This window comes from Agelaius phoeniceus, chromosome 8, assembly GCF_051311805.1.
Source record: "Agelaius phoeniceus isolate bAgePho1 chromosome 8, bAgePho1.hap1, whole genome shotgun sequence".
NCBI classification, from domain to species: Eukaryota; Metazoa; Chordata; class Aves; order Passeriformes; family Icteridae; genus Agelaius; species Agelaius phoeniceus.
This window is the reverse complement of record NC_135272.1, coordinates 24,115,085-24,129,374: the sequence shown is the minus strand read 5'-3', so window position 1 is coordinate 24,129,374 and position 14,290 is coordinate 24,115,085. Positions and strand designations below refer to the sequence as shown.

The 14,290-nt window shown below is 37.9% G+C and overlaps 1 protein-coding gene across 5 annotated transcripts in view; it reads left to right on the top strand.

The window, feature by feature from the left end:
- Positions 1–14,290, top strand: part of PRKACB (protein kinase cAMP-activated catalytic subunit beta) — an 81,040-nt gene that overhangs the window by 49,012 nt on the left and 17,738 nt on the right. Inside the window, exon 1 of one of the 5 annotated variants that reach the window (XM_054637933.2) lies at positions 1,228–1,577. The exons of 3 other annotated variants lie outside the window; for them this stretch is intronic. In XM_054637933.2, the coding sequence (XP_054493908.1) occupies positions 1,571–1,577 (7 nt within the window). In that variant the 5' untranslated portion in view covers positions 1,228–1,570. Of the gene's footprint in view, positions 1–1,227; positions 1,578–11,677; positions 11,733–14,290 lie in introns of those variants that run through there. One more of the 5 variants, XM_077182312.1, reaches the window with a different exon arrangement.

Below are 14,290 nucleotides of genomic sequence, written 5' to 3'. Positions count from 1 at the left end.
TTAGGTGAAGCTACTTAGCAGACAGCACAAATTACTATTGAAGTTCAAGGCAAAAACACTCTCGTTCCTGAAAAAAAATTGCAAAGCGACTTCTGAGAGTTTTTGTTGTTTTAGGCTTCAGGTAGAAACCATCTGAAAAGAAAGTGGATGTATTTGTATCTTCTGGTGTAATCCAATCCAATAGCAGCTCTGTTTCTTTTACAAGTGGTTTCTGCAGAAGCTCTGGGGTTGCTGAAGGGGAAGGAGCTGCTGCTTGTTTGGGTGGACTTTGGTTGTTAGTTGCTGTTGTCAGTGTTATGATTTGAATAAATTACCATGTGGTCTACGGCCTTTGGGGATTTTCAGTGGTTGGATTTGAAACTTAGCATCTTTGCTTTGTTATTTTGATGTATAAAGCATACAATTTCTCCAACTTGCCTTGGATACTTGGTTGATGCATGAAATTAATGTGTTTTGTAATGTCCTCAGAGTCCAGTAGGGCAGAGGTGACTTGGCACCACAGGCCTTGAAATCTGTTTTAAAAAGTTGACTGAGCACACATGTGATGGTACAGCCTGATCTGGTGACCAGGTCAGTTGTGCTGCACCGCCCAAGGGTGAAAGGGACGTGATGGGAGCCATCAGAATGATGCATTTCATTCTTTGTTTAGCAGTCTTGACTGTGGCCACTTGCAACTATATGGAACCTACATTTTGGTTTTTGCTTTGTTTTCTTAGTTGCTTGTTGCTCTTTCAAAAACTGAATTGCGAAAGGAAAGGAGAACGAGGTTGCTTGATTTTGAATGTAGAGACAGTAAGATCAGTGTATCTTATATTCTTGAACCAATAAAAGTGTTTTCCAAATCTGCATAAGAATATCAACAACTTGGATACCTGAAATGGTCAGAAGGGTCACCACTAGTGCATCTGCCATCTTCATAGTCTCTAAATTGAAAGTGGATGGGCGATAAACAATCAAAAGAATATCATTTGATCTCTGATTCAAAATAATACCAGTATACTTCCAAATACAGTAGAATGATTTATAGAGATTTAGCTGAATAGTTACTTGTATATGTGTGTGTAGAGAGAGAAAAACGCATGTTAAATATGAAATAATGTACAGAGCATACTGTATGAATTGCTTAAAGCTTTAGAATAACTACTAGTTGGGTACAAGTCAACAGATAATTCTGGTCTAAGGTTGCCATGGAAACAACCAGTGCTTGATATAATTGAGAACATCTTAAACCCTCCTGGTGTTTGCATGCTTTTTTCCCCTGCCATTTTGAGTTGCTGTAGACATGAATAGGTAGCATTGGTCAGAACAGTAGTAGTTAATGAGCAAAACCAAATACCTGTGTCCTGAATATTGATTTTGATATCCTACTGGTATCTTGTGCTTCGTAGTTTTTTGCATCACAAGGAGCTCATAAGGAAGAGCAGCTCTCTGGATTCTGTGTGCTCTCTTTCCTGGTTAGTGTATAAGTGTATTTAGAGATTGAAGCACTGATTTGGTAGAGATTAACATATTTCATCAACTGTTGGATTAATATTTGGAGCAATATGTTTCTGAAAACTAGCTCTTCAGCATGAATGGTAAGTCTTTTCTATTCCCTTTTGACACGTTTTTTGTTCCGTCTTCACAATCAGGGAAAATCTACCAGGTTTCCCTTTCTTGTCTGCAGGGCTGCATCGACTGCTGATTTCTTTGTTTTTGTAATCGACTCGCTGTGGGTTTCTCTGTAAAATTATTAGTCTTAAAGATTTGCAGTTTTTTATTAAACAGCTTGCTTTGCATGACTGGTGTTTAGTATTTTAAATATTATTTTAAAGGTTTCTTTTGGAAATACCGGATTTGGACAATTTTGTAATTGAATATATACATGTCTGTTCACCTAATTTTCTGTGTCACTCATAATAAATTATATTCTGTGAATTTTTACAAATCAGAGAGGCCTTCTGAAATTATTGTAATCATCACCTGAAAAATCTAAACAGGCTTTTGTTTTTCATCTGAACCAGCTTATTCTGCTATTATTTTTAGTCTTCCAAATGCTGGGATGGCAGAATAGTTGAGGTCATTCATGGAAGTAAGGGAGGGGAGTCTCATTTGAAATGAGATACTGTAATAGATCTAGTAAACTTATCAGGCAGGTATTTACTTTCCAAAACCACTGTGACTAGTTATTATAAGGTACTTTGAATATAATGGAGTTATGAAGTGCTATAGTCTTACTTGTAATATTATTGAAAGTTATTTTTCTCAATATATAGACTGTAAATCTGTTTTCTTAGAAAAATATATCCTTTGAAAATTGTTTTCAAAAAGCCCAAATATGCTAGTTATGGAAATGATGCCTTTTTGTTTCAAACAGATAGTCTAGAGCTTTGGAAAATCGCTTGAAACATTTTTTTGAAAAGAAAGAGCAGTTAATCATATATGTGGGGTGTTTGTGTGCATGTGTGTCTGTGTGGTTTTGCTTAATACTACAAATTTAAAGGACCATTTTTACAAAGATTTCATTTGTGTGCATGGCAGGGAGGAGTTATCCCACTGCCTTATCTAATATCAGCTTATCTATACTTATCTCATACAAATGTGTTGAGGTCATCTTCCCCAGAATGGAAAGTGTGGCTGTCATTTCCTCGGTGTACAAAGTACAGATGTCAAAACCGATGCAGTTATCAGGGCAGTGTTTCAGTACTTTGTACCTGCACGATGGAGATTTGTGGCACAGCATCATTCATGGCCGTTTGAATAAACCTAAATGCAGCCTGTCCCTGAGAGTGCTGTCCCAGCCTGGGTGTGTGCTCCCCACATCCCTGCAGGGATGCTGGCAGGTGGGAGCACAGCATGGAGCTGCTGGGGCCACATTGCCCCGCAGGGACACGATGGCGTCCCGGCATCCCCGCACCACCTGCCCCTGCTCAGCCTCGGGGGAGGGGGGAAGCGACAGCCTCTGCATTTCCTCCATGTCACAGTCACCTCCTCTGCTCATGGAGAGGTCTCTCCTGGGGTCAGAAAGTCTCGACTTTGCACCAGCTGGCACCAGACTGGTTTTTCTATCACATTTTCCTCTGTTTCTCTTACAGTCAGGTCATAGCCTCCATAGGAATTGAGATTTGTGGAAGTCAGCTCTGTGAATTCTGAGTTTTGGGTTTTTGTTTGAATATTCTCTTATGATTTATGAGTCATAAAGGAATAAATTTCACACAAGCTAGGTGAGAAAGAGGTTATAGTTGTTTATAACCTCAACAATTATCTTGGTTTTTTGTTTGTTTAGTGGTGTGGGTTTTTTGGGGGATGGTGGTTCTTCTTAGGGTTGGGGATTTTTTCTTTCCCCTGAGGGTTTATTCTGCAATTTGCATCTGTAGATTTTACTCATCTTGACATGCAGGCTCCCAGTTCCATTAAAATACAGAAATAAATAGGAACAACTTTTAACAGGTGTCGATTCCCAATCAAAAATACCTATAAATTAGTCTGATTTTGACAAGGGAATGGCAGCTATCTCCTGCTCCATCAAGATTAAGTCTTTGCTGTAAACATTTCCCTATTTAAACCGCTTATGCTTTTCAATGCATTTTTGTGGCTGGCTTCAATGCAGCAGTGTTACATTACACCCTGTCAGCGGATAAAATCAGATGCTTTCCTTGTGAAAGACGGCCAAGATGCAAGTGAAACCTTGATGAAAAAAATTATCTATTTTCTTCAATTGCAAGTACAAGTGGCTCATTTTTTCCCCTTTTATTTCTTCCTTTTTTTCCTTCCCCAGAAAAGATCTGGTTATATGCTTAGATATTTTGTTTTCTCGAAAGACTCAAAGGAAAAGGTGGTTTTCTATTTCTTTGAAGTTGGACTTTTGTTTTGAACAGATAAAACTGTAAGTAATAGCCCCAGCTCCCAGGGGTGAAAGGTATAGTCTGCTAAATCTTCTGTTTCGCTAAGAATAGGCTTAAAATTCTGAAGTGTCACTAATTACATGATTGGGCTACTACTTTCCAATACTGCAAATAGAGGTAATTGGTGATACAGACATTTGCACTCAAAAGACAGTCACCAGATGAGTATGGAGACAGATGGAGCAGTACATGGGAAGGGCGTGAGCCACGCTGATGGACTCTGCTGAAATATTGCCCAGTTTTGTGCACACTATAGCTAGGCATGTGTAAGGAGTGATGGGTGAAGGGAGGTAGTATAAATACATCAGTTATGTGCACTGAGAACAATTCTAACAGCAAGGGGCAATAAGCAGCAACTGATTATTCCCACTGCTCAAAAGCAGTAAAAAATGGAAGAATGCCATGGAATTTCTGGGTGCCAGAATCATATATCTTCCTATGTATGTCTCATGGGACTAATGCTTTCTTCTTTTCAAAAATTCCCTGCTGTTACTCATTACCCTCTGACAGCAAACTACAGCAGTTTCTTGGGTGTTAACTTGGGTTTGTGTTTTATTCTAGTTCTTGTACAAAATATTTGAAAAAGACAAGACAAAGGCTGCTGCATTTACATAATTCATAAAATATATCCACAAAGTGAACACAGTGCTTGGTTTGGGGTAGAAGCAAAAAATGAGAGTAACAGAATTGAGATTTCTTCCAAAAGAAAGGGTATTTGGTATGTTGTAATCTTGAACTCTGACTTACTCTAGTCACCATTACATTACTTTTTATCATTACATATTTTTTATCAGAAAGATTTGGTTTTTGCCCTCGTTTTTAGCTAACATCTCAAATTGTTTATATATTTGTTGCTGGTTACTCGGAGAGTTTCTGCTAGTCCTGCTGTTGTAGGCCAAAGTTCACAGAAGTTTCCCAGCTTTAATTGTGGAGGTTCTTACAGGTAGTTTTGTAACTTGCCCAAGGTTTTGCTGTTTTTCTTTATTCATCTTTAGCTGCTGACAGATACCCCAGCCCATTAAGAATTAATTTCTTAGGTTTAATAGGTTTAATTTCTTCAGCTTTTTTTTTTCAAGGTTTGCAGTTCAGTTCTATGCAGGTTTTATGCATGCCTCTATGCCAAATAAGTGCTGAATTTACCCAGTTTCTCTCTAAAATCTCATTCTTTATCAGAATGGATAATAAACATTCTTACCTACTTTTTGCTTGCCTTAATCCTGAGACAAACAAAAACTTGCTGTTCACCCAGTGTGTTGAATTGTGAAATGTGTTTATTTACATAAGACTTCCTTATTCAGGAAGCCAGTCTCTGCTATTTAAGGGTATAAATGAACTTCTCCTGCTTGGCTGGTTACTGCAGGCAACCCTTTCCTGTAAATATTGAAAGCATGTTCTGCAGGAGACATGTCAGTGCAGCAATGTGTCAGAAGCTCAGATTTTTTGAGGAGATGAAAAACTATTTTGCTGATTTACCCTGACAGCTGTGAAGATGTCTTGCTGATCCCAAAGTATCTATATGAGAATTTTTGTGGAGTTTTAATAATGCAAGGGCTGGAACAAGATAGCTTATGTGAAGTGGGCTTAGACATGAGTGCCCACAGACCAAGATTGTTGCATTGACTTTATTTTTATGCCTTGTACTAAATATTTGAAAAAAAGAAAAAGCAACAAAATAGTTTCTCTTCTCAAGTAACTTTTTAAATGCATCCATACAGTGAACAGCCCCTGCAGTTGTTTAGTTTGGAGTATAAGGAAGAAGTTAGTTTAGTAAAACTTCCAGAGGTTTCTTCTAAAAGGAAGGGGTTATGTGCATGAGTGTGTGTGGTATTATTCCCTGCTTGCAGGGAGTTCTTTAGTCAATATGCAGATATGATCAACTACCTGCTTACTGTTATGACTTATATTTACTGCTGCTAATAATCTAGCCATAAAGCCTGGTCTTAGGGATAGCTGCATGTTATCCTTGCTAGTCCCTGCACTGCTGCAGAGAGGAAATGTGGGGCAGTGATATGGAGAGAGAGGTGGGTGCTGACCAATTGGCCAGAATCTCAGTGGTGCAGAGAACTTAACTAGAGGGAATCTGCAGCAGGTGCTGAAACCATTTTTCTTGGTAAGTGGTTTTGACTGTAATAGGAAAATCTGATTAATTTATGTATTTGTATCAACTACTAGAATTTGTTAAAAACCTTTACTCAAAAATGTGATACATTTACAAAATAACTTTATAGTAGTGCCCTAGAAGATGTTGTTCTTGGAACTCATTCTTAAACTGTATTCTTTTTTTTCCTCCCCACATGGTAACCATGGAAATATATGCACTGCAGGAACAAAAGATGTTTGAATTTTGACAATTGTCACATAGTTTTCAGCTTTCTTTGTTGTATTGTTAATACCTGTTATATTTCACACAGGAATGTGGTCTTTTACACTACAGGTCCTGTGATAGTTGTAACATTTTAGATTATTTAGGCAATTTCTAATTGCCTACTAAGTACCTCAGTGTATGACAATTGAGTATATTACATCTTAAGATTCTTCAGTTACACGTTAAGATTCTTCACATAGATTTTTTTCTGTATGAGCAAATTTTTTAAATGGGGAGTGTTATGTACTGCATTTGAAAGTAATTGTGTTAAACACATAATTCATTAATTTTAAATTTTAAGATAATGGAATTATTCAATACAATAATTGAAAACCAACAACTTGAATTTAGAATTATTTCTCAGAAGCCTTTTCAGAGTCCAGGGTGATGTGTTCATGGTTCTGTCATGGTAGCCCAAGCTGATAACTTCCAGAAAAGGAGCAGTTCTGTCCCCCATATTTGCCCACTCACCTCAGGAGGAGCATTCATGAGAAGAGAAGAGAAGAGGGAGCTGCTTCTCTGCTCATTCCCAGTCTTCTGCCCATTCCTTTTTAGTCTGGGCTGGTTCCCTGACCTGGCCTGCAGTCAGACACGAGAATGCTTTTGCTCTTTCAAGGAAGGTCATTAGAGAAATGCAGGAGTGAATGACTGTGGGAGGACAGGACTGACACTGATGTGGGGGCTTTTTCAGCCCATACTGAACACTGAACTGTAGCCTAACAAACCAAACTGCTATTTCTTGCACTTTAAAGCCTCAAATCACATGGATTGTTGCAAGAGAAGAAGCAGATTTACAAATGTGTCATCTCCTTCAATTTATGCTTCAAGGGCAGGAAGAAGGTATGAGTGAGACTCCTTTCATTAAGCCAAAGCCTAGTTTTAATATATTCCAGAACTAATTGAATGCTAGTTCTAACTGATCCATTTAGAGAATTGAAACAAAAACCTCAACTCTAATCCATCAGCAAAAGCTGCTAATAGCCCTTTAATTTGAAAGGGAAGCTTGGGTAATAAAGAGGGGTGGCAGCCTGAAGGACCAAAATACCTAAAGGTGGGGTTGAACAGCTCTCAGCCACCAGGAATCTGCAGGAGGCTTTGTTACATCCTATACGTGGATGCTCAGATGAAAATATTCTACTTGTCAGCATTGAGGAAGTCTTGCATGTCATTATTACTTTAGGATTTGAATAATAGATCCTAGGTTGGATCATAAAGTTAACTGCTATGGTGCTTTTGGCATTTATCTTCTGTTGAGGGAGAAGTCGCTTATTAAAGTTCATGTTTGTAAATGTTGATGAACATTGGGTCTGGAGGAGCTTCATCTTATAGATTAAGAAAGTAGAGCTTTATCTCATATGTATATTTTTTTGTGGAAAATGGTTCAACTGGGGCATGGATGCATGTACAATTCTGCTGAGCAGTGCTAGTACAAGATTTGATTGTGTTTGTGACTGAAAAACTACTGCTTTGCATTATACATTTGACTTTACTGATTTACATTATACATTTTGGGGGGGAGTTAAACAAAATTTCAGGGATTTATGTCCTAAGTGACTCTGTTATTTGGGTTTGATTCTGTCTCCCCAGAGTGCCCCCATTATATTATATGTTTTGCCATTAGCAGGGTTTGCCACCTCTGAAGCAGTACTTTGGTATTTAAGAAAAGATCAAGGGAGAAAGACTGAGCATTGGATTTGAAAATGAAATTAATTATATTGTCTATAATAAAAATAGAATTAAGTCAGTCTGACTGTGGCAGTTGTGTGCAGTGGAGTATCTACTGCTCAGAATTCAACAAAGATCATTGTTATCTCTGATGGCTGAAAACCTGGCTCCTGTTCTGATGTGTCTTAATCTGTCACATCTCTTGTACAGGCTGTTGCTGTGTAGCCAGCCAAGTAAAGTGGTGAACTGGGTTCTTTACAGAGCTCTTAACTCTTTTAACTTTGCTTTTCTGAAATTCACAAAATACTGTTGAGCTCAAAATATGAAAATCATGCACAGGATTAAAGTAAGATTTTTGCCTGTGTTTGAAAATTGAGTTGTAAAGGATAAGATCAATTGTATTTTACAATTTCTGCACACTTTAAATTAACTCCTGAATGTGCTCCTACGAAGATCAGATTCTAGTGCCTTCTTCTAGTTTTTAGGCACAACAGCTGTAATTGGTCTTAATTTACTGTTTCTTCCTGTTTGTCTCCCTTTTTTCCACGCCTCTCTCTTTTCCCATTTCTTCCCCTTTCTTTCCACTATTCTATAGAAAAGTTTACAGTGTACAGTTGATAATTAATGCTTCCATTTTAATAGTAAGCTTATATTCAGTGAACAGCAAGCTTAATTCAGTTAATTTACTAATTAGTAGATACATAATTCTTACATGATCATGTAGCTACTAAGAACTTTCTGGTTTTGTATTTCTGCAATTGGGCTCTTTCAGAACTGCTCTGTGTGTTTGGCTCTTTGTTTCCTGGGATTGTTGGATTTTGGTTGTTTGGTTTGGTTTGAATTGGAGTGATTTGGTTTAGTTTGTTTTTTTAATTGAAGAAAGGGTCTTACCCATTTCAGCTGGTAAGTTGGTTTGCTCTGGACACCTGTGTTTACCATAATTAGTGTTTATAGAGAAATATGAAGTCGAAACCTTGCTCTTGAAGTCAAAACCTTGATAAATGAGATATTCAGTTGATGCACTTCATTGATCTAGCCTTGGCAGAAACAAGGCAGACCCCTTGCTGGTCAGCTCTTCACAAGAGGGCTGGTGGCTGTGCTCTCTGCAGTGTTCAAACAAGGGGAACTTGCCCTCAACCAGGCTTGTATCACCTGGACTTTTTTCACCCACCGTTTTCATATTGTGAGAAGCAAAGTGTTTTGGTTTTGTTGACAGTCTGTATCAATGATACCATTTTAGTTTGTGCTTTGAAGTGTTTTCCAGATATTAAATTGTTAACTGGTGCTCACACTGCTTCATCTGAGTGTATAATAATACTTAACGCTTAGCTGTGTTCATTTTGAAACACTTGCCAGGGCAGAGAAACCTTGTGTTGAGCCTTTTTTATTACTCCTGCTAATCAAAAGAGAAATATTTAAAAATTTAGACAACAGGTTAATAGTGTAAGAATGGGACTTAGAACCGGAATCAGAAGCTTCTCACTTGCATCTGAAATATGGTACCATAACCACAGGATTCACTGAGATATCTATATACATCTTGATAAAGTTTAAGGCTATAAATACACTTTTTATAAAAATGAAATATACATATACATTTACCAGAATTTCTTCATACATATTCATTTTTCCATTAAATGATTTAATTAAATAGCCCATTTAACTCCAGACTTCAAATGATTATATTACAGTTTTGGAAGAAAATTTGAATTGTATTTTGATAAAGGGCATTTTAAATACCAGACAGAGATTGGCATTTAGCACAGCAGATGGGGGTTTGTAGTGGTGCCCAGTGTTTAGTCTTAATCAGTTTAGTTCTTGCTTTCTTGCCGTGAATCCTAGCCAAATACTTTTTTTTCCCCTTACAAAAAAAAAAAAAATCCTGGCTTGCTGGCTCTTGTGGGAGATGTGATTGAGAATAACAAATACTGTGCATGTGGGAGGTGGGAGAAAGGCAGAGTAACTCATGGTAACTCTCAGGACTGCTCCATCTGTGACCCCTTTCCCTCTGCTGTCATTGCAATCCTGCAACCAAGAGGTCCTCGCCCTCTTGATTTTTTTTCAGGAACTTGCTTCTGATTCACTTGCCCTTAAACTGTGTTTTAGGTCAAAGTACTCATTACAGTACTCATACCCTTAGTTAACAGTTTTTTTATAAGCATGTTAACTTTTCATAGAAAAGTTGATCAATAAAACAAGCAAACATATTGTGAACTGTGTGAATATACGAAAAGGGACCAATCTCCTCTTGTTTGGGGGTGGGCTCAGAAGTGTTTCTGTTTTGCATGTAGCAGAGTTTTTTCATTTGTCCGGGTGTTGTTGGTTTGTATGCTTGGGGTTTTCTTTAATTCCTCCTATGCTGGCATTATCTAGGAACCTCTGGATGTTGGGTTCCTCTTGCCTTAGAACACTGTTCCAGCAGACTTTCCTGCTTATCCTCCTGTTGCCTTGGTTCCAAGTACAGCTCTCCACAAGCCCCCTGTGATATGCAAGGGAGTAGCTGAGGCCTTGTGTTGTAGTGGTTGTAGCACTGCTTCTGACCAAGGTGAACCAGAGCAGGCAGAAGTTGTCAGACTGCTTCAAGCCATTCATTTGTGGTCCTTGGCCATTATTGCATTTCTTCCCACCTTCTTCTGAATCTCACCAAATGTCCTGCTTTGGGTGTTTGCACTGCAGAGAACCTGCCTCTAGTGCCAAGGCTTGCTCGTGCTGGTCACAAAGGGCTGGGTTTGTGCTGTGTGTTTGTGCTTGCCTGATCCCTGGACAGCTGGTGATGCATCCTCTCTGCTTCCAGCTGGTGTTCTTCCTGCCATGTTCAGTTGTTTCTGCTGTGGTCCTTGTTGTGCTGGTGCTGTTACCTGTGCTTTGCTGTCTCCTTCTAGTACCTTCCTTTCTTGAGCAGCAGCTCTCCTGCTTTGCTTTCAGCCTCCTGCGCTCCAGCTTCCGCCGTACCAGCAAACCCAGTCTGAGCAGTGTTTGTTGCTGGTCTGTGCATACACTCCTTGCCCCACTCTCATCTTCACTTTGCTCAGCCACAGACAAGTGATCCTTGCTCTTCAGTGTTTATGGGAACCTCTATATCCACATCCTTAGCTCCTTTTTTCCAACAGCCTTACCAAATTAAATCATGCTCATATGGTGTCCATACCAGATCCCTGTGTACATTCCACTTTGCATACAGTAACTTCAGCTGTGCAGATTAGACTTCTCAAATTGCTGTTATTGGGTAATAGGACTAAAATCTGATGGAGATTTCTTTTTTTTTTTGAGACTGCTTGCCATTTCTTTGCTATCTACCACATGCCATGCAATTCACACATGCTGTCTTCTGGAACAAAGTGCTAAGTAGTGGGAAGATCACCCGATTACAGGTTTTATTGTGATCCAGCATGCTGTGATGAAGATAGATACACTATTGTTAGCAACAGTTCCGTGGATGTGTATGTCTTGGAATAGCTTAATAATTAAAGATGCCAACTTGATCTCCTGAAGTTTTCTAAGCTGTGCTTATTTCTGTGATGCATCATCTTTTTTTCATACTGATTTTAGCTGCCTTTGGTGATTTTTTTTCTTTCTTTGCTCAAACATTCTGTGATTTAACATGAGTCATTCTGTCTGTGTGGGAAAGGGCTGGTTTATTACAGGGTCTGTTCTTGAGTGGGGAGGGGAAAGGGTGGAATGTATTTGTGTTTTCTATGTGTTTGTTGTGGAAATGCATAAAACTTTTTTTTCTTCTTCTCTTTCTTTCCTCTCTTCATCATCTCATCTGTGTGGGTGAATGTTCCTGCAAACCCTTGGGGAACCTATAGAGACGTTTGGTATGCTCATTCCTTCATTAGTGCCCAAAGTCACAGATGCTAGGTACAGTTTAGACTAGAAAAGCAAACAAGAGCCACATCATCACAATGTAAGGTGGCTAAAAATGTGCACTTGAGGAAAACCTCTAAGTCATCATCTATTACACCTATTTGTTTGCATCATCACAGTAATACCAATAGCCACTGCTACCCAGTTGGCGTAAATTTTAATTCTGCACTTGAAAGTAGAAATTAAATGTGTTCTCCTCTAGCAAGAGCTGCTGTTTTGTGCTTGAGAGATAATTTTCAAAAGTTCAAATTCCAAGTCGTGTTTTGAGAAGTGACTGAAGTGCATGCGCTTAAATTGCCTAAGTTCTATTTGAAAGCACCTGCGGAATTGTGTTGAGGTGTAGGAGCCCAGGTGACCTCTGAAAGTGAGAACCAGGCATAATTCAATGTACTCTGTCATTAGGAAGAAACTGATTTTAATAAAACTGAGCACAAAACATTAAACTGTTTTTAAAAGACAGTGATTTTCAGATAAGTTATTACCCTTGGGTAGCTTTATTTTGAAAATTTATATTCAATGCTGCTTTCTATGAAAAGAGGGCCAAAGTAAAGTAGAACAATGTAGGAGTTTTGTTGCAGGAGAGCTTGTGGCTTAATGGTATTCTAGAAATGAGAGATTTTTCTCATGAATCCACAATTTGAATATTTCCAGCTGGATCACATTTAGTTCATAAACAGCATTCTTTATTCCATAAGTAGAACAGAGATAAAAATGACTGTAAATGTCATTGTATATTTTTATAAATACTGAATAGTCATACTTCAATGTGAAATAACTGGCAACTTAAAATATTTATTTATATGAACAGAGATGGCATGAGGGATATTTAAACATATGTACTGTAATGACATTTAAAAAAAAAGGCAATTACTTTGTGTTGTGGTTATGCTATGTAGTGTTAATGTTCACTTCTAAGCTACAGCCGCTAAAGTTTGAAGGCTCAGCTTTTTGGTAATCTTAATGATTCTCTTGGGGTTTTTCTCTTGTCATTAAGAGAAAATATTTGTGCTACTTTGACATAAATTGATGTTTGAATAACTGTATCAGTATTCCTCACTTGATCAAGTCATCTCTGTTCTCCTAATGGAAAAAGGATCATCAAACATCAATTTGGACATTGCTAGTTTCCGGTTTTTGTGTTGAAAATTATTTCATGCCACAGGAAATCCTGTCCTATCTTCAGATTAGGATAATTAAAAGTCATTACATGAATAACCTCTATAACTTATAAACAAAGGAAATATTTTCGACACACAGGTTAACATTTTTTGCTGATTAGCCACTAAAATATTTTTAACTCTCAGTTAGTTTTAATACTGTTTTACCAGTTTCTTTGATACAAACTGTGTTTTTATTGCTCTTCTTAACCATAAGTTTAGAGTACTGAATATGTTCCTCCTCTATGATGTTGCTTGTTTGTCTTCAAATAACATTGCTGAGTGGATATCATGCTTTAAACACTTTTTTAATGTTGAGGTCAGCCAGAACTGTTGACAACTTCTATGAAATTACCATTTTATTTAGTGCTCCATCAGAGCCAGTGGTAGTGGGAGCTATAAACCTCCTTAGAGTGTTTTGTGATAATCAAGTCCCATAGCACACCCAAGAAGGGGGGGAAAAAGGAAAAAAAATAATTTACAACCAGCCTTCTCCAGGGCTGCTGCTGTTTTTACTGTTGCTGGAAATGTACCAGTATAAGAAGAGTATTTTTGAAGTTTTCTTTGTCAACATTAGTATTCACTGAAAAGTACAAGGAAGTTCTGATTCATCAAGTGATTTGTTTACAACCTGTTATAAACCTAATTTTTTGACTGTCAGAATGTAAAATACAGTTGCTAAAACACAGAGTGCTAGATATTGACCAGAATAATCTTGGCATATTGCGGTGTATTTTTAGCAATTGCTTGTGGCAGAACGTCACAGTACAGAAAAAACACTGTTATTAAAGTTGTGTTATGTGAAATGATTCAGAGAACACACAACCAGTATGATATTTTCTTGATTCTGTGACTCTTTCAGAACCACAGCAATGTCTGAAACACCTCCATTAGTGACTGTGCATGAAGTAATCCTCATTGATCTGGCTGAGCATTGATATTCAAAAAAAAGAGAACAGATGAGAGATGATCTGAACAAAATATTTTGGTGCACATTTTAAACAGTCATCCAGAATTTTGCCATTGTACATTCCTTCAATTTCAATGGAAAATCAATATTAAAACTGCATATTCTCTGACTGTGGGCATGCCTAATGTGCAGTGTTGTTGTAGCCCTGTGCTTTGTCTTTGCTTGCAGTAATGCTGTCCATTTGGTCCTTGAGCTTGCAAACAGCCTTTAAATAAAGGTGATGAGGGGAAAAAGCAATGAGATTGACATTACACTCAGGCAGCTGAAAGAAAATGCAACATTTAAAGAGATAAGAAGTCAATCTTTGTGGAATGGCTATTTATAAATGTCAGGTGTTTGGTTTTTTCCCAGCTGAATTAAGAATGTCTGACATCACCTTAAA